The sequence below is a fragment of the Nicotiana tabacum genome, chromosome 11 (genome assembly GCF_000715075.1).
Source record: "Nicotiana tabacum cultivar K326 chromosome 11, ASM71507v2, whole genome shotgun sequence".
NCBI classification, from domain to species: domain Eukaryota; kingdom Viridiplantae; phylum Streptophyta; class Magnoliopsida; order Solanales; family Solanaceae; genus Nicotiana; species Nicotiana tabacum.
Genome location: NC_134090.1, coordinates 101,458,802 through 101,483,424, shown reverse-complemented (window position 1 = coordinate 101,483,424; position 24,623 = coordinate 101,458,802). Strand labels below are relative to the sequence as shown.

Below are 24,623 nucleotides of genomic sequence, written 5' to 3'. Positions count from 1 at the left end.
TGCAACACGACCCTTCAGCGCCTCGGGGACGAAGATTTTTTAAGGCTGTGTGGGTCAACTGAACCAAATTTTTAAAAAATGACCCAAAGGTGGCTGTTTATGCAAAGTCAGCCTTCCGGCGCCCCTTTCGGGAACATTCGGCTATGTCTTGATAAAACAGCGTCACCCGACTTCTTTATGACAAAACTAAAATTTGACATATTTTTTTTTGGCTATTTTGTTTTAGCAAAAAGTGGAGGCTGGACACTGCCCGGCTTATTTATGAAAAAGTTAAAATTTTGACATGTTTTTTATTTATTTATTGATTTTTGGTTATTTTAGCAAAAAAGGGGGTTGGACCCGATGAGGGTTGCCTACGTATCTCACATCCGGTGAGAATCAAACCCGCGTAGTTCGGGCAGGTCGTGAATAAAGTAAGTAAACTAATTTTAAATTATTATTATTTTGAATTTGTAAAAGATCTGCTTTGAAAGAAGAAATGAAGTATGTATATTTTTTTTGAATTTTTGATTGATTTTTTTTTTTGAAAGAAAGACTTCTAAGAATTCCTTTTCTTTTGATTTGAACTTTGAGAATTTCAAAAGTAAAAGGAAGATTTTTTTTTGTTCTTTCTTATTCTAAGAAGAAAGAAAATATTTTTTTTTTTGGAATTTTACCTTTAATAAATGAAATGCTTTCTAAAAAAAATATTTTTTTTTGAATTTTGAATTTTCTTTTCAATTTTTAAAGAAGAAGGAAAATATTTTCGAATTTGTTTTATTTTATTATATATATATATATATATATATATATATATATATATATATATATATATATTTAATAATTAAAAAGACTTTCTTAAAGAAGTCAATAATGGAAAATATTTTTGGATTTTTTGTTTTGAAAATTGGGAGTCTAAAAAAAAACTTTTCTAGACTTTTTGGCAGGACAAATATTTTTGCAACAAATAAAGATATATATACATTTTTGGAAATAAAGAAAAACTTTTTGGATTTTTATATATATATATATATTTGCAACAAATAATAAAACCACTTTCAACGCGACTCTTTTTATTTATATATATATATATATATATATATAACAAATAATAAAACCACTTTCAACGCGACTCTTTTTATTTTATTATTTTGAATTTTTCAGAAACGAATAAAAAAACTATTTTAAAAGTAAGACTCTTTTTCATTGTCATTTTCAGGGGAAGACAAACTATTTTCCTTTTTATATATATATATATATATATATATATATATTTATTTATTTTTATTTTTTTTGAAAAATAAGACAGAACAACGATTTTCTTTTTTTTTTCTATTTTTCTTTGCTTTTATTAAAACAAACTAATAAACATTTTTTTTTCATTTTCTCAAAATTTCGGCAGAGTTTTGACAGTATTTGGGCTTTGTTTTTTTTTTTTCAAAAATAAACAATCAATTCCCTAACCGCTATTTTTTTTCAGTTTTAAAATATTATTCATGATATTCAAAAGTCAGTCAACACACAAATCCGGATCAAATAAATGCGCAAGTAGAAGCAAGTAGGATGCATCAGGATGGTCATTTTTTGGTACACCTGTCCTAGACAGACCCAACCCCTGTGTTGAGTCTCCAATGTCAAATGCACGTGATGCAAACAATCGCTCCTACTAGGGATCCGACATGAAGCTGAGTTATTCTAAGTGAAAAAACCTGAGGCATATTGATCTAGCCCTGGCTTACCCAAACGGACAGTTTGAGCCGAAGCGGGGGCAACGTACCGGGAGCACGAAAGTCTACCCGGCCTAGTTACTTGTCCCAACTCCGTCTTATTTGGTATGACTTTAACAGAAAGGTGGGTCACGCGCACGTGTACACCATAAATTCAGAAGACTCAGAAAGAAGGGGGTTTCGTAGCAGTTGTATATATTCATAATTCAAATAATATTAAAGCGGTAAAAGTGTCATTTAGCACATTGGGCATATATCATGTAAAAAAAATCAGATAATAAATAAAGCCAACTATAACAATTATTTTAAGCTCGAATTCTTGAACCCTGAACCAGTGGTTCTGGGTCCTTTTATCCCCAGCAGAGTCGCCAGAGCTGTCGCACCTCCTTTTTCCGCGCCCGCGAGGGGCGTAGGGAGTTTTCTCCAATTAAAGGACAGTCGAAACGGGATTTGTTTGTTTATTTCAGAGTCGCCACCTGGGAATTTTAAGGCGTCCCAAGTCACCAATTTTAATCCCTGAATCGAGGAGAATATGACTCTGTTTATTATTCTGCGAACCAGAAATCCGGATAAGGAATTCTGTTAACCCGGGAGAAGGTGTTAGGCATTCCCGAGTTCCGTGGTTCTAGCACGGTCGCTCAACTGTTATATTTGGCTTGATTATTTTGATTTATTAAATATATTTTTATTGCATGATTTTATTGTTACCGCTTCTATTTAAATTGTTTATAATTAAAGACCCTTCTTCGAATCGAATCACGCGTACGTGTATTCGTTTTATAATATTTTTTAACGTGAAAATCGTGTCACGCGTACGTATACACAATGATATTGATAATATAATTTATTTATTTATTTTTTCGAAATTTTTATTTATTTATAAAAATAGACTTAAGTTCGAAATTGTGCTTAAAATAAAATTAAGAATGTCCGTCGCTCTTGTATCATTAAATATTGAACCGCACATCTCGAGTTATATGAAATTAATAATGATATTCTCCGAGAAATCCCTTTTATTAAATATTCGATCGAAGTTGCGCGAACGCATAATCCGAATTGCCTTTAGAAATATAATTAGGTTACGCGAACGTATCCCTAATCACAAAAATATTCTTGATGGTAGTATAAATTTGTTTACAAATTATTTATTATATCCACTTATTTTTATATGAAAGCCATAGAGAAACATTGATTTAGACGTCTCTATATTTCTTGAAAAAACATTCAAAAGTTATTATGTGTTCACCGCAAATCTTATTTTACGCATATGAATTATATTCCTCCAAGCCATTCAAATTTTAAAGAATTAATGATATGAAAAAGAAACAAACAACAGGTAACTAAAAAAATACTATCATTTTTTATCGTGGATACAACATTAATATATCAAAAAAATCGAATCGCATATAAAAATGGAAAAAGAATTAATTTGATAAACAAATTAATAGTTCCTGAAGAATTTTCATTGTTTCATTTAAGGCGAACTCTTCTTCTATATATCTTTTACATAAAATGCCACGATTCGTTTATAAATCCTATGTCCTTCTTATGTATTTGTTTTAGTCCAAAGTTGCAATGGTTTGGTTAATGTTTGCAATGGAAGATAAGAGTCAAGTTGATAAGAAAGAGAACTATTATACAAATTGATTCAATAAAATTACATCACATGCAATATAGTTATACGTTTGAACCATTCCTAATATTGTATCAACTCACCTTCCACATATGATTATATATATACTCATCATCATGCTATATATGAACATACAACTTATATCAATCTAAAAATCAGATTTTTTACAAGATATACTAATAATGTAATTTATTGATACTTCCATTCTACTTTGCATTTAGCTAACAATATTACGGGATGTAATTAATGGCCCATTTTATGCCATGTTCGCTACCTTGATATTTTAATCATGACTTCACTTAATGAAAATTCCGAAATAGATGATATTATTACAACACTTAAACGAATTTTAAGAGGTAACAATTATCTTATATTCATTACGCCAAACGTACTACTATATTAATCAACTGAAACAAAACCAAATTTTAACTACTAAACTTGAATGAATGGAAAACAAAATTATAATTCCCGAACTTCATTAATTTGTCATGTTGAAGCTTTTCGTGACATGAATTTACAGATATGTACCTGATATTGGAAGCAAAAGAAAATGATGATGAGAATCAGCAGCAATAATAACAGTACAATAGCAACAACTGCCCAACAATAGTAACAACCCAGTAACAGACCGGTGGAGTAGTAATCCCAAAAACAAAAGCTTTAAGCTTTAAATGAAACAACAACCATTAATACTAATTTCAAACAAAGAAAGAAAGCAGTAGATTTTTTAGCTTTTATTTTTATTTTTGAAAGCTTAAATATTTTTCGGAATTTTTCTCTCTTCTATTCTCTGTCCGTTTTTTTCTCTCTATCTGTATTCTTGTTATCTCTGTGTTGTCTTGTGTTCAAGACTTCACATATATATAATCCCATCCCATAAATCTTTTAATCAATTAAATCAATACTTTTTCTCTACCCAACCCATTATCTTTCCACTCATCCCCATTACATTAAATAAACATACCACACCACCCCATTATATTTTGTCCTCCATGCTTTATTTAAAATAATGCAAGATTTCCCTTTAATTTAAATCTTGTCCCCCCTTTATATTAAATAATCATATCACAACCCACCCCATTTCATTTTGTCCCCCATGCTTCAAATAAACAATTTCAAAATGTACAATTCCTAAACTACCCCTTCCGACCTTACTGAAATTACCAAACTACCCCTGAACGTACTACAAATTTACCAAACTACCCATCAGCTATAACACATCAATTAATCAAACTTAACCAAAATATAGACAATATGATCAATTTCTAACAATGTTCAAACAACAATATGAACATGGATGAACATCATAACAACAATATCACATGAACACGATTTTAACAACATTTCAACAACAAATCACATGAACACGAATTGAACAACAAAGAACAACTAAAATTTGATTGAACAATATTTTAGCAACAAACAATCCTATTTTCGGATTCAACAACAACAACAATCAAAGTATGAAGATTTCTAAATTCAATCATATTGAACTTAAAATCAACTCTAACAACATTACAACAAACAATTCTTATATTAAACTTAAAACAAGATTATGAGAACAATTCAAGCAATAATCATAAATGGTAAACAAGAAATCAAACTATACAAAATTCGGATTCAAGATCATCCAAACAAAGTATGAACATGAATGAATCTATTTTAAGACAACAAACATGACGGATTAAACGATTAAAACAATATATTCCTTTAATACAACTAAATTCTTTAAACAAATAACAAGATCGACGAAGAAACAATTATGAACTTAAACTTGAACTTAACAATATTAACAATTTCTAACAATACATAAACACATGAAACAAATTGAAGAAATAGTTGATTAAATTTCAATTTGAATCTAACAAATATCAAACTAACAAATACTTACTTAAACAATAATACAAACATGAAATAAACATGAAAACAACTAATTAAACTTCTATTTTGAAACCTGAAAATTAATTTAACAAACAACATGAACACAATAGAAAATTATTTCAAAGATGAACAACGAACAAAACAAGGATTAAATCATTTAACGATTTTGGATCCGGAAAATATCAAACAAAATATGAACAAAAATAAAACTCAAAAACAACTAACCGGAGATGAATCAACGACGAACTTTGATTGTAAACAAATCTGTCCAAGCCTCGACCAAAGTTCGAACGAAGGACGACGAAGACGAAGAAGAAGTAGAAGCAGCGGCGGAGGAAGGAGGAGCAGCGGCAGCGTCGCGGACAGCCATGGCTGCTCGTCGCAGCTGGACACGGGCAGCAGCTGGTCGTCTACTGCTGCTGCATTCAGCAGCTTATGGAGAAAATGGAGCAGCAGTTCGGGAAGCCATGGACGACGCAGAGGCAGCAAGAAAAAGCAACAAACATGGCGATGGGTTGACGACGAAGACGCAGCCATGGACGAGCCTTTTGAGCTTGACATGGAGAAGATGGGCTTCTTGGTGGTGTGTGCGCTTGTGTCGAAGGAGATTAAGCTGCTGGAGCTTAGCCATGGCAGACATGGATGTGTGTTTTAGAGTTTGGAGAAGAAAGAAGAAAAGAAGAAGAAGAATGATAGGGGGGGCGGATGACTTAGGTCATTTTTAGGGTTTTTGGTTTTTTTTTTTTTTGTTTTGTTTTGTGTCTTTGAAATGCAAGATAGGGGTATTGGGTCTTTTGGGTTATGGACTGGGTCGACCCAGTTCGAAATGGACTGGGTCGTAGGGAAGATTGGGCCATTTTTTGGGCCTATGTCTTGAAATTGAAGAAGAGGCCTAATTCCGACTTTCTTTATATTTTCGCTCTCTTTTTCTTCTTTTATTTTTTCTAAAACTAAATTATAAAAATACTTAAACTATTATTAAGAACTAAATTAAGTTATAAAAGCGCAAATTAACTCCCAATAACAATTAACGCACAATTAAGTATTAATTAAGTATAAAATTGTATATTTGGACATTAAATGCTAAAAATGCAAACGATGCCTATTTTTGTAATTTTTAATTTTTGTAAAACAATTTTAATTACTAACAATTGTAGAATTAAATACTACATGCAAAATGCGACATATTTTTGTATTTTTTATTAATTTAGCGAATAAACACGCATAGACAAATACAAATAATTCTTCAAAATATCACAAAATATCACAAAATTGCACACCAAAGAAAAATCATTTTATTTTTGAATTTTTTGGGAGTAATTCTCATATAGGGCAAAAATCACGTGCTTACAATGGCATGAGAAGTTGTCTTTTGCTTTGCTAGGTTATCGCACTACTATTCGCACTTCAGTAGGTGCAACTCCTTATTTGTTAGTATATGGCACTGAAGAAGTGATACCCGCGGAAGTTGAAATTACATCCCTTCGAATTGTTGGTGAAGCCAAAATTGAAGATGATGAGTGGGTCAAAACCTGTATAGAGAAATTGAGTTTGATTGATGAGAAAAGATTGTCAGTAGTGTGGCATGGCCAGTTGTATCAAAAGAGAATGACAAGAGCATATAACAAGAAGGTGCGTCCACGGAAATTTGAAGTGGGTCAGCAAGTATTGAAACGTATCCTTCCACATCAGGCTGAAGCGAAAGGCAAGTTCGCCCCAAACTGGAGGGGTCGTTTATTGTAACAAGAGTGTTGTCCAATGGTGTTTTATATTTAACAGATATAGAAAGCAAATGTGTAGACATGGCTATCAATTCTGATGCAGTCAAAAGATACTATGTATGATTTCTTTGGTTTGTCTAAATTGTTGTTTGTACTTGGCATATTTTGAAGATTGGAATGACGAAGGCATTTTATTCTGCTATCTAAACACTTTATCCTTTGATACCCCTTTGAGCCTTATTTATTTCCTTTCATATCCCTCTTTTGGAATTAGTAGCAAAATTCAGAAACACGAACGCAAAAGGTAAGTAAAGAAGAAAAAGAGAAAAAGAGAAGCGAAAAGAGAAAGAAAAGAATAGAGAAGAAAACAAAAGAGTAAAGAAAACAAAAAAAAAAGACTGAAAAAGAGTGAAAAAAAAGAGAAGAAGAAAAAAGAAAAAAGAAGAACAAAAAGAAAAGAAAAAGAAGAGAGAGAAAGAAAGAGAAAGGAGAATAGTAACAACAACAAAGCAATTCCTATGTCATGAACTACGTTCGACCTGGTTCCTTTTAAGGATACGTAGGCAGCCTCACAGTTCGGTCCCATCAAAATAAAATTCAAAGCCCCCAAGCAAAGAAAACTGGGGCAGAAGTCGTGGTTGTTGTGAAAGGTCTGATTCCAAAAGTTGTAATTTTGAACCCAATCAAGCTGTTTTGAGCCTTTGTGATATTCTTTCTTTCTAACCCTATCCAAAAGCCCACATTACGGTCCAAAGAAAGACCTTCCGATCAGTCTTCAAGAAATGCCAGGTCGAGCAAGTAGAGTTGTGATTCATATCAGGGGCAGCACTCTGTTCTGAGCAGCAAAATAAAAAATGAGAGAGTCTTATTGGTGAAAACCCTCACCGGCATCGTAAGGCGATTGAAAGCCGAAGGAATTTAAAAATGAGAGAGTCTTATTGGTGAAAACCCTCACGGGCACCATAAGACGACGGTGAGTTGAGAGATGAATAAATGAGAGAGGTTTGCTGGTGAAAACCCCTTCAGGGCACTACAAGCCGAACAAGGTTGTTGACTTTGCAAAGGAATCAGATTATGGGAACCCCAGGCATAAAGTGTGAAGACTGAAAGAGGATTGACTGAATGGACCAGGATAATTAATTCGAAGTGCATGTCATGACCATTGATGCCAGCAGCTTCACTCAGATAAGTCCCTTTTCCTTTACTTCCTCAAACAGTCCTTCTATTTTGATTTTTCCCTATTCATAACTCTCGAAGTCATTGCATTTCATTTCCTTTTGGGTCTATTCCTCTAAAGCAGTTTCAATGTTAGACTTTCTAAGCAAAAGAATGGATTGCAAAGCTTATTACCAACTTCCAAATTGCACAAAGCAAAGTGCGGCCACAACATGCCAAAAATGGCATGATGTAAAATGGAAAAATAAGGTGTTAGTTGGGGTTCAAGTGATCAAGTGGAGAGAAACACAGAGGTTCAGATGGGAAAGACAAATATGTTAAAATAGCAGGTTGACTACAAAGCACTCAGGGCATTCAAGGTTTCATGGTTAAGGTTTAATCAGAAGGTGAAATAACTCTTTGCTAGTCAGATACAGCCGAGCAAAACAAAGCATGGCAGTGGAAAGGCCACCATCAGCAAGAATGCCGCAAACTAACCACCATATTTTCAAACTGACAAGATCTTTCTTTGATTGAAACAGGGGCAGAAAAGTTTTGGAGAAACCCTCCGTGAGGAAAGCAGGTGCCAGACAGGCTCGATAGTAAGTTCCAGTACCCTATTGGATAACAGGATTTAGTAAAGTTTCGAGACCCTCACAAATGACAAGGTCTGACAAGAGGTCTACTTTGGGAAGAATAATTTGGCATTTGAGTTTTTTACTTTTGAGATGAGGCTTGGTGTGAAATTGGCAGGATAAAGGAATTTAATTCAGAATTTATTTTGATAACAAGAATCGGTTAACACTCACAGATGTTCCCAATATCAAACTGGGGCAGAAAATTTTCTTTTATTTTGTCTGTTTTGTTGAAATCAGACGCCTACCTGGAGAACAAGGGAAGACAACACGAGTTTCAAGAATAGAAAGCAGTTCATATTCAAGCAATCAGGCACCCACCTGGAGAAACAAGATAAGACAGTTCAAAAGACAACACGAGTTTCAAGAATAGAAAGCAGTCCAGGTTCAATAATTAGGCACCCACCTGAAGAACAAGGAGAGAAAGTTCAAAAGAAAAGCAATTTCAAGAAGAGGACAATTCAGGTTCAGCAATCAGGCGCCCATCTGGAGAACAAGGGAAGACGGCGCAAGTTTAAAGGAAAGCGGGTCAAGCTCAGCAATCAGGAGCCTCCCTGGAGAACAAAGGAAAATAGCTCAAGTTTCAAGGGAAATCAGTTTCAGGAAAGAGCAGTTCGAGTTCAGCAATCAAGCGCCCACTTGGAGAGCAAGGGAAAATGGTGCAATTTTCTAGAGAAAACAGTTCCAAGTAGCAAGAGAAGATGGTTCGAGTGTCCGCAATCAGACGCCTACCTGGAGAACAAGGGAAAACAATTCAAGTTTAGAGGAAAGGAATACGATTCAAATGTTGGTAATCAGGTACCCACCTAGAGAACAAAGGGAAAACAACGATGTTCAAAGGAAGACGGTTCAAGTTCAGCAATCAGGAGCCCACCTGGAAAATAAGTAAAGTTTCGAGGGAAAAGTAGTGCAAGTGTTGGACATCAGGCACCTACCTGGAGAACAAGGAGAAGCAGTTCAAGTTTCGAGGAAAAGCAGTGCAAGTTTCGGGGAAAACGCAGTGCAGGTGTTGGAAATCAGGAGCCTACCTGGAAGAACAAGGGAAAACAACTCAAGTTTCAAGAAAAGACGGTTTAAAGTTTTGGCAATCAGGCACCCACCTGGAAAGCAAAGGAATATAGTTAAAGTTTTGGAAATCAGGTGCCCACTTGGAGAGCAAGGGAATACAGTTAAAGTTTTGGCAATCAGGTGCCCACCTAGAGAGTAAGGGAATACAGTTAAAGTTGTGGCAATCAGGCGCCCACCCGGAGAGTAAGGGAATACAGTACAAATGTTGTCAATCAGGCGCCGCCTGGAGAATAAGGAAATTCACTTCAGAATGCAGTTCAAATCAGCAACAAAGGAAGCTCACTTGAAAAGTACAAGTCAGCAGGGCAGCAGAAACTGCGAGATCAAGTTTAAAGATATAAATAGGATTCCTGTAACTCATAGATCATAGTTTAGTCTAGCTTCTTTTATTTTGTCTTGGTGTAATAAGGAGTTCAGCAAGCAGTAGCAGCAGCAACAACAACAACAGTGAAATCACAGCTTCCTAGTGGTCCCAGCTACCGAAACTTTCTGAACTACACTGACCTGATTCCTTTATAGCCAAGGATATGTAGGCAACCTCGGAAGCAGGGTGCAGTCAAATATTTCAAAAAATGCTTCCCACAGAGTATTCAAATGGGCGAAAATCGCTCGTATCCACTTACTTTATCTTTGCACGAAAACTCTTCATGTTTCCGAGCAAAGAGGGGCAGCTGTGAGCACGTGATTTTTGCCCTATAGGAATTACTCCTATAAAATACAAGAAAAAAAACAATTTTTTCCATTTCTTACAATTTTATAGGATTTTGTGGAATTTGTGCTAATTGTTTGCCTTTCTGTGCATGTTTATTTTTTGTTAAAATCATGAAAATGTTAAAAATACTATGCATTGCATTTAGAATTTATTTTTATATTTTTAAGGTTAACTAGTAAATTAGTTGCTTTATTTAAAAAATAAAAATCACAAAATTGGTTTACTTTTGCATTTTTAGCCTTTTAATTTAAATCAGTAATTTCCTCTTTTAATTTAGGAGTAATTGATTCTTATAAATATTATAGTAGATAATCAGCTTAATCTTTTCAAATTAATTATTTTAGGAGTTTAATTTTGGTTTTAATTAATTAAAATATGAAAAAGAAAATAATTGAAAAATAAAAGAAAAGAGAGAATTAGGAAAGAAAAGGGCTATTTTAATTGAGCCAAATTCCCTACCCAAATGAATTCCCAACCCAAGCCTAATGATCCATACCCGGATTCAACCCAACCTTACTCTCAAACCAAAACGACCCCCTTTCTGGCCCCCCATCTCAACCGTTGGATCAATTGATCCAACGGACTGGAACTCGGGCCCCCTTATGTATTTAATTGTCTGAACCAAGGCAGCCCCCCATTCCACTTCCCCCTTCATTCCCCGTCTCTCAAATCCACCGCCCTAAAAACTTTCATCGTCTCCACCACCTTCCACCCGCCGAAAATCGCCTTACAGCGGTTTCGGCACTCCAAACACCACCAAAATTACACCCTATAATCCCTTTCCTCTCCTCTTTCTAAACCCCAAAATGATTTCCCTTGAATCCCTCTCAATCCTCTCCAATTTTAGATTTAAAACCAATGCCAAAAACCCTAATTTGCCCAAACCTACCCAAAATCTCATTAGGTCGTCTCTTCGTTCCCTTCACCTCCCACATCTTGTCGATTTACTCAAAAGGCCTGTCATATTGAACCAATTCCAAATCTGGTTGAGCATGCATGAGCTTCCAAAGCAATTTGAGCCGAAAATGGGTGTCACTTGTCTGTTCTCAAGGGGAACAGTCATTTGACACCTATTTTTGGATTTAAATCGGAAAAGACGGTCCATCCAGAGCCACTGGTCAATTTTTGCTGTAGGTATTTGTTCTTCTTCCCTTCTTCTATCTTCTCACCATCCTACCCTTCTTTAGCTTCTTTGCATCTCCGATTTCTTCTACTTTTTCTATTTCTTTTGACCGAAAATGAAAAAGGGTAGTTAGTCTTAATTTTAGGCCGTTAGATTTTGTTTTCTTTCCCCTGTGAATAATCATCAATGTTAATCATCAGTTTAGGGTTAAAATATTGCATTTGCCATCATAATCAGTAGTTCTTCATTTAGGGTTTATTTTAATTGGTTAACTTGTGTTTAATGAATTTTGTTCGAAAATCAGCATGTTAGTGAATCGTGGTGTTTTGATTCCCTATTAAGATGGTTGTATTAATTATTTTAGAGGTTAAATCTCAAATAGGTTCATTTATTGATTGTTCTAGCTAATGTCAGTTCTGATTGTTCAAGTGTGGGGTTTATTTCTGATTTCATTTCATATTAAACTTATTTAGGTTTTAGAAATTAATGCCATTTGATTCGATTTGCCTATGGATTCTGTAAGAAAATTGTTTGTTTAGTTTGTAAATGTTCAGAACTTTCAGGGGTTTCAATTGAACAAATAGAAACTTAAAGAGGGTCATGGGAGGGGTTAAATGAATAACTAAGAACTTGGGAGGTTGTTTTGAGAGTAAAAATTCAGATTTTCTGTTTGGGAAGGTTCTAGAATATGGGTAGCTGGCCCAATCTTGGCCAGCACAAGTGCTGGAGCCAATTAAAGGCTGTCAACTGTCCCATTCAGTTAAAAAAGATGCCCTGTAGGCTGAGAATATTCCCCATTTCTATTTTAGGCACATGGACTTAGAGGCCTATAAATGAGGGTCCTTCCTTCACTCTAGGATCAGATTTTCAAGCATTATTCTCTGTACCTAGAACACTGAAAATACACACACATTGAGAGAGTTTCAGAATCAGAAAAACACAAAAAAGGGGTCTTGAGTACTGTTCTATTGGTCAGTTGGTTTTCAGTTTTCTGGGTTTTCAAAAGATCTTCACTATTTTGCTGGCTCTGGGTTCTAAACATAGACTAAGCTGGTTGTGTTGTTGCTGGTCACTATTGTTCTACTGTTGATCTCTTATTTTGTTCATCCGGCTGAACTTTCTTTTGTTTCTGTTGTTGTATCCAGGTACTCCTATGAGCTTTTGGATGGCAAACTAAGCTGTAAAGAATGCTTGTTGTTTAAGTTTGCAATATGAAATCTCAATGTTTAAGGTGTTAAGAGTTGTGGCTTGATATGTATGCTATTCATAATTTGTTTAGTTTAACATCCTATTTTTATGTAATTTAGATGTTTTCACATGAATAGTCAGTTTAGTTTAGTCTCTTTCATGTATTATTTTGGACAATTTTGAGGCAGTAGGCAGTCATGATAACTTATATGGTCATTATTAAAATCTGTTTTGATTCTGAGAGCGCAGTAATAATTATTTGACAGCCCATAGTGTTAGCAATCTTAGATCATTATTCTAGTTTGTCTTGGCTCTTAAGTCAAGGCCAGCTGAACTTTCTTTCTTGAACAACATGTTTTATGATTAATCAGTCAGTTGACATCCGTGCTTTAAGTGTCATGTAGATAATATAGTCGATTCAGCATATTAATTTTTAGATCTTAGTATTCATGTTTTTATTGTAATTTGTATGTCTAAAGCGGCTTGAATATCAAGAAGAGCCTAACAGGTTTAAAGTTTTCAGTTGAACCAGGGCTTGATTCTTGATCTCATAAGTTGTCCTGTTTGTCTCAAGCCCCGAATGCGGCCATATTTGGCCTCAATTTTGTTTTGGGCTTAATTTGATGCCCAATAGTCTTCCTATGTTAATTTAATAAGAAAAGGATTTGTAATGTGGAGTTTTTTTTGTGAAATTGTTGGGTTGGGCATCAGCCCAAGCAAAACAACCTCGATCTTTTTAGACCTGATGAGGTCTTCGAAGGTCCATGCCTTTTGGGTTCAGCTTCGAGCCCAGGCAACCCCATTATTTTTCTTGATCAAATATTAAATGGGGCATGTTGTTGGTCCAGTTTCCCCCAAATAAATTAAAAGCCCAATACATGTACTCCAACCCCTTTTACCATTAACAACCATTTTTTTAAAGTTCAAATCAATTATAGATAAGAGTATCCAACCCGCGTTAATTAGGTGTATTTCTTTTAAAAATAAATTTAGGTGTGCCATTTTAATTAAATCACCTATGGCCCTCATACTAATCTCATAACTTAGATATTAAAAAATGAACTTCGTAGTTTGCTTTAGGCGCGTTAATTATATAATTATCATAGCTATTACTAAAATCCGAATGTAAATTTCATGTGACCCGGTTCCAATCTCCTACAAGGTTAGATAGAACGTGTTGTGAACCACAGATGTATTTCATGTAGCGTGGCTTGCGGTATGTTTTATATAACCTTGGATTAATTCTTTAAATAAATAAAAGCGGTTATAAAGTTAAAAATGCACATAGGTTTAAAAGTATTTTAAAATCAGATAAATATGCCAATAATAATAGTTGAGCGACAGCGCTAAAACCACGGAACCCGAAAATGCCTAACACCTTCTCCCGGGTTAACAGAATTCCTTACCCGGATTTCTGTGTTTCGCGGACTGCAAAACAGAGTCAAACTTTCCTCGATTCGGGATTCTAAACCGGTGACCTGGGACACCATTAATTATCCCAAGTGGCGACTTTGAATAAATAAATAAATCCCGTTTCGATTGTCATTTAAATTGGAAAAAACTCCCTTATACCCTTTCGGGGTAGTAAAAAAGAGGTGTGACACTAGTAATAATTCAACTACTTTTTCCTGGATTTGGAAGCTTCCTATTCAACCTAAAATTAAAACTTCCATCTGGCTACTATGCCACAATAGGCTACCAACACGAATTATCTTAAGGAATATTAATATCATACAGGATGCAAGTTGCATTTATTGCCAACAGGAGGAAGAATCTATAAAATACATTTTCCTTGATTGTACAAATGCTACGAAATATTGGCAGGAATTAGGAATCAACATCATATTAATAAAATCAGGAACTTATCAGTCACACAAACTTGGCTACATGAGCTGATAAGATATAAAGATTTCAAACTTTCTTATAATATATATCCGTACACTTATTTACCGATAAGCTTGTGGAATATTTGGATAACACGAAACAAAAATATTTATTATATGACTCGAGATAACATTCATGTTAAGCACACAACTCAGCAAGCAGCTGAATTCTCATATTTGGCTGCTTCTTCTCACAAAAGAAAAAATAGAATTATCACTACCATAAAATGGAAGCCTCCAACGAGCAATTTTTACAAGCTAAACACAGATGAAGCACATTCAGCCACAACTGCTGGGATTGGAGGGCTAATTAGAAATTCTAATGTTGAATGGATATTGGGCTTCTCAAGAACTGCCCCAAGGGACACATCCATTTCTGCAGAATTGTATGTATTGACTCATGAGCTAAAATTGGCATATGAAAACAACATAGAGCCACTAGAGGTGGAGGTGGATGCAACAGAAGTTATCACACTATTACAATCTGATAATATTCCATTCTCTAACATGATAAATGATTGCAGGTACTTCCTGGGCCAGCTAGATAATCTAGTAGTGCAACATGCGTAAAGAGAACAAAATAGGGTAGCAGATCAACTGGCAAAGGCAGGCCACAATTTTGGAAACAACTATATGCCAAGTGTTTTTGCAGATATCCCAAATTTTGTAGCGCAGGTTTTTGAAAAAGACAAGGAATGTTTGGCAGCTCCTCCAACATGCCGAGGGAACGCTTGGCATAATCACAGCGGTAATCTTGATCAGCCACCTTCGAATATGATCAGTTGTTGTGATGATAGTTCCACTAGGAATACCATGACAAACATAAATATTAGTAGTAATTTAGTACCTTGTAATAGTACAATATTTTGTAAATAGGGTGCAACCCATGCACCACCCCTATGTACGCATTACTTAGTTAATATATATATATTATCTTTCAAACCAAAAAAAAAAGAATTCTATCTTTTTAATTTACGTTATTATGTGTGTGTCTTTACAAAAATACTATTCCTAACAAACTGATATGACATTCGAATTTGAAACTAAACAAAATTTGAGTACTTTGCGTTGAGGTTAAGCCAAGTAACGTGTCCAGAAAAAATTACTCGATAAATTTTAGGATAATATCTACACTGCTATGTAATAACAATTAGTGATTTTAACATTATATGAAAAGTATTCGGAATTTAAAATTTGCGGGCAAAGATATAAATAAACTCAAAATGGAGTCATAATTATATAAAATTTTATCAGCTAAAAAATTATTTAAATTTTTAGATAGCCAATTAATGTGAATTTTGAATTAAGGATAATATCTTCACTTACATCATTATAAAGATAATCATTATTGAAATATAAATTTTAAAAACTAAAATTTTAAATTAAAATATTTTTTTGAAAGGTAACAACATACCAAATAAGAGTTCAAGTCTTATCCAAAGAGTATTTCATATTATCTCAACTTTGGTTGCTTTGCTATAAATATAAGTTATTATTTTGCTTCCTGATTATTTTTAGGTTCCAATAACACTGCCGTGAATGATGTTGAAAAAGAAAATAGAATTATTCATTATGAGATTTTCAAAATAGTTATAAGGCTTTTCGTGTGCAGTGTTTTTTTTATTAATATCTAATGATTCTTTATATTTATCTAGAAAGTTTAAATTTTAAAGTTATTTACACATAATTCAAATAATTTAAATTACAATTTGACATGGTTAGTATTCGCGTGTTTGTGCGGATACTAATACTAATTGTATATTAAATTACAATTAAGTTAAAGCCTCTTTAATAAGAATAAATAAGTTGACAATATAATACTATAGCTTGGTAAAAATCTCAAAATAAAAGAAAAAAAGGAAACCGGAAATATACAAACTCCAGCCAAAATCCAGTTTTAAGATTCTTGAAATAAAACCCTAAACCGGTAACCCAATACAGTGTAAGAATAAAATCTCTCAATCTGAGCCGACCTGTTGATCCAACGGTGCATAGCATCACGGCGCTCGTGCTTATCACACTCCCCGTTTCCTTACTTCACTGTTCAGCGCACTTCCATTCTCTCTCTAAACCCCGTCTTCTTTCTCTCTCTCTAGAACAGTGACTTCATCCCTCAATGATCACTATTTTTCCTTTTTATCAACTAAATTGATGCTATGGTCGTTCGGAACTAGCTTAGATATTTGAACTGTTAAAAGTTAATTTAAGAAGAAATACTATATTTTTTTTGGGGCTAATTTTGAGTTTGAAATTCGCATTTTTGGGAGGCGTAATTTAATGTTAGTGTTTTATGTGCAATGATTACTGATAGTTATTCAAAGATGATATCAATGGTAGGAGGAAACAACGATTTTAATGATCGGGAGAGAGAGCTAAGCATGTTGCGAAGCGGTTCTGCTCCGCCCACTTTTGAAGGATCGCTTAGCGCTTTTGCTGATTTTGGTGGTCTTTCAGAGGAATTAAGGTCTGATCCAGCCTACATTGCCTATTACTACTCCAACGTCAACCTAAACCCTTGCCTTCCGCCGCCTCTTCACTCCAAAGAGGACTGGCGGTTCGTGCAGCATCTCCAAGGTACTAATGCTGCAGCTAATGGTAGTTCTGTGGCATTAGGGGATATTGGAGACCAGAGGAAGTTGATTCGAGGTGATAAGGGAGCTGATGATAGGTCACTTTTTCCGATGCAGTTGGGATTTGGTCAGGAAGATGGAGATGTTGGAAAGGAGGATGAGAAGGAATGGTGCGGAGTTGGACTTATTGGGTTACGTGGGCTTGGATTAGGAAGCCAGCAGAAGAGCATTGCTGAGATGATTCAGGTACAAAGAGAAAATAAAACAGGTACAAAGAGAAAATAAAATATTATTATATTGGTTTTGGTTTGTCAGCTCCACGTTTCTAATTGATGGCTGTTGATATTTGTTAACTTGTTTATTGTGCCTGTTTAGTAAATTTTGAAACATTATTCCTGTTTATAGTGTTTGTTGAATGCTTTCTGTTTATATCGCTTTTTGCATCTCAAAGTTGGTTCTTTGACATTGCATTGGCATGCTTATGACTTAGAGGTCGTTTGGCTGTGGGTTAGAGATGAGTCATCCATGTATTAAAACTAGAAAACTTTGTACATTGTTTGGCTACAAAATTGGAGGAAAATAATCTCCGCATAGAATCTAGCATAAGTTATACAATGTCAGATCGTGTTTTTTTCTTTTCCACATAAAACATAGCATTGCTAATACAATATTTGGTTCATGTTTTCCTTTTCCGCATAACTAATACATATATTAGTTGTGAGGGAATCTATGTATTATTTATGCAGGGTAGAAGATGGAATAAATAATACATGTTAGTAATACACAGATTAAAACACAAAATGACAAGAGTACCCTCTATTCAAAGTTGTATTTTTTTAAAAAACATATTTAAAATATACTACCAATTTAGTAGAATAAATTAAACAAATTATTACTAATACTCACATTACATTTTTATATTACTAATTCCTACATAATTAATTTTCGTATAACTAATCTCCGCATAACTAATTCTCGTGTTACTAAATCTTGCATAACTAACCTCTGCATAACTAGTCCCTGCATAACTAAACCTTGCATAACTAAACCCCTCAATAACTAAACCCTGCATAACTTATTCGTACTAATACATTATTAATCCATGCATAACTCGTGTTCGAACCAAACAGCCCTTTAAGGTTGTAGCTCTCTGCATTTTTGAATATTGCTTGTCTGTAGCATTACTGTTTGTATTCATGTATTAGTCTGATTTGCACGATTGCCACTTCTTTAACCAGATGTCATTATTGCTGGTTGTCGTTTTCCTGATTGTCGAAGTGCGATAATTAGTATTTTGTGATACGTATTAAGTTTTTTCACCTGTGCCTTTTGGTTACCTTGGACAAAAAAGGAAAAAGTAGCTTAACATAGTTAGAACTTAAAACGTATACGCTTGGCCTTTATATGGTAAATCAGCTCAGAAGCTGGTGGTCGGTGGATCAAGCTCGTGTCCTTTAATTGTTGTGTTAGGAAAAAATATATGAATTGTCTGTTGTGCGTGCTTGTTTTGTTCTGAAATCTTTTGAAGTTTGACTGTTTAATTTTTTATGCCTGCCAGATTTCCTGTTGTTGAGTCTCTGCAGTTCTCATTTCTTACAATAATTGTTCTTCATTAAGTTGGAGTCACACATTTGTGCTCTGAGTCATCTTGGATTCTTTCATGGACAGTTTTGTTGGTGAGATACAGTAGATTTTTTTTTATCTCGAGGAAATTGGTAAAAAGTTGCTTATGCAATTTGTAGACCTTGTGGGCATTATAATTTAAACCCGTCCAAATATTTGGTTGCTCCAGCTTGTTCAACTGGAACAGCATGTACTTGGGTTTGACAATTAATGCATCAAGATATTTTTCAAGTTGGAAATGTTGTGTGTCAGACACGTGTTTGGAAGAGAGACCAGACTCTTTTGGTCGTTCTATCCAGTTTCCTAATACACAAATGGCTCCTCATACCGATGTCAATAAATGTCTTTTGCCTTTTTTCACCACCGGCTGCCTAATGTCACGGTACACCTGTAAAAGGTTGTTTTATCATTTGTTTTGGTGGCTTCCATCTGACTCAGTTGAGTTATTCACATTCATGTCATTGTTACTGACCTTTCTGATGTACCTTCAAAAACCTGGAATTACTTTGAATCACTGGTAATCGCTACCTGGACAGACTTGCATTCTTTGATCAATAATATCTGTAATCCATTCTCTTATCTTTATATTGAGCGATTTGTAAAGGTGTATAAATTTTTTACTGAAGATGGCATTTTGTTTCTTATGATATTTTTTTTCAGGGTGCTTCAAGTTGCATTATTATTCTTCCTCTATTCAGCTTGACTTGCTAAGCGAGTTCTTTTTCTTTTCTTTTCTTTTCTGGTGACTTTAATTTAAAGGGCTGTGGATTTATTGTTCTAAGACTCCTTCAGAAATGCAGGATGGTAGAAGTCAAGCAACATCTACTTCGAGGCATCCATCTTGTCCACCTAGCCGTCCATTCGATGATGTTGTCGATCCTTCTGGATCCCAATTTGTTCATCTCCATCACGAGTTGGCATCTTTGGATGCATTACATTCTCAGGCAAAGATCCAAGGCGCATCTGCACTCGAAAGCATCACCACATCAGGCTGTCAATCTTATGCTTCTGCTTTGGGCGCATCATTGTCACGAAGTACCACCCCTGACCCTCAGCTTGTAGCTAGAGCTCGTAGTCCTCGTATTCCTTCTGCTGGAGGATGGAGGATAAGCTCAATAGATAAAAGAAACGTAAATGTCCCTAACACATCGGAGAACGTTCCATCTAATATGGGGGAGCATGCTGATCTGGTAACTGCATTGTCTGGCATGGGTCTGTCAGTGCATGGTATGGGAGATGTACGAAAGCATCAAAATATTCAAAATCATAATGAGATCGATAATCATCAGAACCTCTTTCATCTGCAGAGGGATCAAAATCCTATGAAGCAGCATTCCTATGCAAACAAGTCTGAATCAGTTCAGTTTGGTAAATCTGCATGTTCATCTGCTGCTTCATACTTGAAAGGGCCTTCTACCCCAACACTCAGTAGTGGAGGAAGTTCACCATCTCAATATCCAGCTGTTGATAATCCTAATTCAATGCTTTCTCCATATGGTTTAGGAGGTTATGATATGAACCCTTCATCACCATCGATGTTGGAAAACCAACTTGGGGGTGGTAATTTTCCTTCATTATTTGAAAATATTTCTGCTGGGGCAACAATGGGTGCCTGTGGAATTGATCCTCGAGCAATGGCAGGAGGCTTGAATTTTTGTCCTAATCTATTGGCTGCTGCAGCTGAATTACAGAACATTAATAGACTTGATGGTCAGACCTTGGGTAGTTCACTGCAAATACCTCAGGTGGATCCCATGTACCTTCAGTACTTGAGATCAACTGAGTATCTTTCTGCTCAGCTATCAGCTGTTAATGACCCAACTGTTAACAGGGAATCTCTAGGCAATTCATACATGGATTTGCTTGAGCTTCAGAAAGCATATTTTGGGGCACTGTTTGCGTCTCAAAAATCACAGTATGGTCTTTCGTGTCTTGGAAAATCTGGTGGCATAAATAATGGTTACTATGGGAATATAGCACTTGGCATTAATATGTCATATCCTGGAAGCCCTTTGGCTGGTGCAGCTCTTCACAATTCTCCCTTTTGGCCTGGTAGTCCTATAAGGTATGGCGAAAGGAACATGCATTTTCCTTCAGGGATGAGGAACTTATCTGGTGTAATGGGAGCTTGGCATTCCGAGTCTGGTTCTAACTTGGGAGAAAGCTTTACTTCGACATTATTGGATGAGTTAAGAGCAACAAAAGTAAGCGTTTGGAGTTGTTGGAGATTGAAGGCCATGTTGTTGAGTTCAGGTAAACTTTACTGGCTAATACTTCTTTTCTTCCATTTCATCTAGACTTCTATAAGCCTATAAGTTGATCAAAAGTCTTGTGTGATTAGTGCCGACCAGTATGGAAGCAGGTTCATTCAACAGAAGTTGGAGACCACTACAACAGGGGAGAAGAACATGGTCTTCTCTGAAATTATGCCACAAGCTCTTTCATTGGTGACTGATGTGTTCGGTAATTATGTGATCCAGAAGGTGTGTTCATGCAGATATATGTTTTTGGGCAAGCATTTTTGGATGTTGTTATTAGCTTAAGTTATTATTTGGCATATCTTGTGTTCACTTTCCCTTATGTACTTTCAAGGTTTTGCACCTCTCAAGTACAAAGAAGAGAGAAAAACAAAAGCATCCCGCTAAAGTTTTTCACAAAACTAGTAAAAGCGTTCTTCAAACTCACGTTGGAAGAATGTAAGATGAAAAGAAACCTCACTCACACGTTCTTCAATCTCGCAAAATTGTAAGAAGTGTTGAATAAAGTAAGAACAATGAAATAAAAAGTAAATTACGTTTTTGAAGCAAGAGCTTAACTTTGATAGGGGAGATGAAAAAGAATTCCTGTCTTTAAAAGTAAATCCCACTAAACTTGACTTGTACGCTTGACATGAAAAGTAGAGGCAAGCGGAGTCAAAGGCCGAGCCTCAACCCTTAACACTCAGCTTAGAGCATTCAATCTCGCTTTCACCCCTTAGAAGGACAGAAAGCTCTAGGGATTCAGACAGAAGTAGTAACCATCTTGTGGTCCTTCCCGTTACGTTAAGGCGAGTTTCTCGAACAAATACTTTTTTATAGGTGCATGGAAATTATTAAATGTAAAAAACTAATCGCCCATGTTTATTTTTAGCATATTGAGCCCTTTAAATAGGCCTTACAATGAGCAAAATTGACAAGGTTACGGAGAATGAATCCTAATTAAACTAGAATAAGAATAAGGCTAAGAAAACCTATCCTAACTAAAACAGGAAAAAGAATTCTAGTAGGAATGGGATACCAACTAACAATCTTAGTTTGACTAGAACTACAAATATAATCCTACTAAAACAAGAATTAAATTACTAGGAAACAAGAAATAAGAAATCCTAATCTTTAAGGAAAAGAAATCCTAATCTTGAATGGATTCTTGGCTTCTTGAATTTCCCACTTTCTTGGCCTTCTTGATCTTGCATCATTCTCCCCTAGTTGAAAAGATTCATTCTCGAGTCCAACAACTTCCATAGATGGTGGAAGATTTGATATAGTAAGAATGGAGACCCAATGTGGGAAAAAAGAAAAAAAATGGGGTCACAATGCTCACCAGGTTTTAAGTTACATTTTGCTAGTTTATCATAGAGCTTCTTCATGTTGTAAGCAAAACTTAGCATGCGGTCGAACAAAATCCCACTTTCTAAGTTTCAACTTTCTACCAAGTCTTCTCCATGTAATCTTTCTATGTTGACTCTCAACCTTCAACTTATGATATGAAGTTATTGGTGTTAGAACTTTATGAAACTTAGCCAACTCCATGTTTAGCTTTGACTTAAGCATGGTACGCTCTTCTTGGGAATGCATCAATTGCATCGCTTATACACCAACATTTATATATATATATATGACGCGAGTACATGTTGTTTCTTCAATATATGGACCCAAACTCTCCATTATCCACTCTTTTTTAGGTAGTCCATTATCTTGTTCTTCCATATTCTTATGGACTTTAGGATTAATGCAATATGTTGCCTTATTTGGATGATATAGTCTATCTATCAAGTCAATATTGTTTTGAGTATATGTGAAAGGCGGAAAGTCAATGACACAAATTGTTTGATACTCCAATGGATTGTCATAAAACTTTGGTGGTAAATCCTCAACTTTTGGATCCATTGCAATGTTCCTCGTCTCTTTGATATTGCTCTTCATCAGCTTTGTCCTCCCTTGATTATCTGAATATTTATCATCTTGGACATAGAGCCTTTGTATTCTTATGCCTTGGTCAACTTCAACCTCTTCAACTTGCTCAATATATCTTGCTCTATGTGGTTGAATTGGTGGATATCATCGTGATAGACGTCGGGGGTGTAGGCTTTGTGGCAGATTTGGTAGTTTCTGATTTTGAAGCACCAAACCTTCAACCAAGTCAGTGAGATACTTCATTGATTCCACCAAGCTATATAGCTTCAATTTCTTCATTGCCTCGTTCAAGGACTGTAGTTCTTAATTTCTGAATTTTTAATTGAAGAAAGATCACAAATTTGCTATTTTCTTGTTTGGTGACACGATGGATAAGATAGCAAGTCAATAATTCGGACCTGATATTGAATTGATGTACTTTTGAGGTTTTGCACCTCTCAAGTACAAAGAAGAGAGAAAAGCAAAAGCACCCCGCTAAAGCTTTTACAAAACTAGTGAAAACATTCTTCAAACTCACGTTAGAAGAATGTAAGATGAAAAGAAACCTCACTCACATGTTCTTCATTCCCGCAAGATTGCAAGAAGCGTTGAATAAAGGAAGAACAATGAAGTAAAAAGTGAATCACGTTTATGAAGCAAGAGCTTAGAAAAACTAATCACCCATGTTTATTTTCAGCATATTGAGCTCTTTAAATAAGGCTTACCATGAACAAAATTGATAAGGTTAAGAAAAATTAATCCTAATTAAACTAGAATAAGAATAAAGCTAAAAAAACCTATCCTAACTAAAATAGGAAAAAGAATTCTTGTAGGAAATACCAACTAACAATCCTAGTTTGACTAGAACTACAATTATAATCCCACTAAAACAAGAATTAAATTACTAGAAAACAAGAAATAAGAAATCATAATCTTCAAGGAAAAGAAATCCTAATCTTGAATGGATTCTTGGCTTCTTGAATTCCCTACTTTCTTGGCCTTCTTGATCTTGCATCACTTGAGCCGATGGTTTATTGGAAACAACCTCTCTACCTTCACAAGGTAGAGATAAGGTCTTCATACATATTACCTCCCCACCTGACACCATTTGTGGGATTACACTATGCTTGCTGTTATTGTTGTACTTTTTGAGCAAAATGCTATTAATCTTTTATGGAATCAGAAACCTGATCTTCTTTGTTCTCTTTTTCCTGCCTTTCACTTTTTCAGTTTTTTTAACATGGAAGTGCATCTCAGATTAGAGAACTGGCTGACTAGCTCAATGGGCATGTTCTAACACTTTCTCTTCAAGTGTATGGTTGCCGAGTGATCCAGAAGGTATTGATTGTGTTTCTAATTATATCTGTTCAAAATCTGATCTCTATTCTGTCTTCAGTGCTCTTCAAATTTTGGATTTGTTACACTTTCTGATTCACTATTAATTGGGATAATAGTTTAATTGGTTTGGAGAGAATCATGTCACTGAATTGGCTATGTATTGCTAAAGCTGCGGACAAATTGATACCTTTGCGACTTGGCTATTTTCTTGTTATGTAAAGTGAAATTTCATTTCT

General features: G+C 35.1%; 1 protein-coding gene across 1 annotated transcript; it reads left to right on the top strand.

Moving 5' to 3' along the window:
- Positions 1-16,649: 16,649 nt before the first annotated feature.
- On the top strand, positions 16,650-24,623 carry LOC107761860 (pumilio homolog 1-like). Its single transcript, XM_075225329.1, has 4 exons — positions 16,650-17,521; positions 19,699-21,151; positions 21,240-21,381; positions 24,280-24,623. The coding sequence occupies exons 1-3, from the start codon at positions 17,003-17,005 to the stop codon at positions 21,347-21,349; spliced, it is 2,082 nt and encodes a 693-aa protein (XP_075081430.1). The 5' UTR covers positions 16,650-17,002; the 3' UTR covers positions 21,350-21,381; positions 24,280-24,623.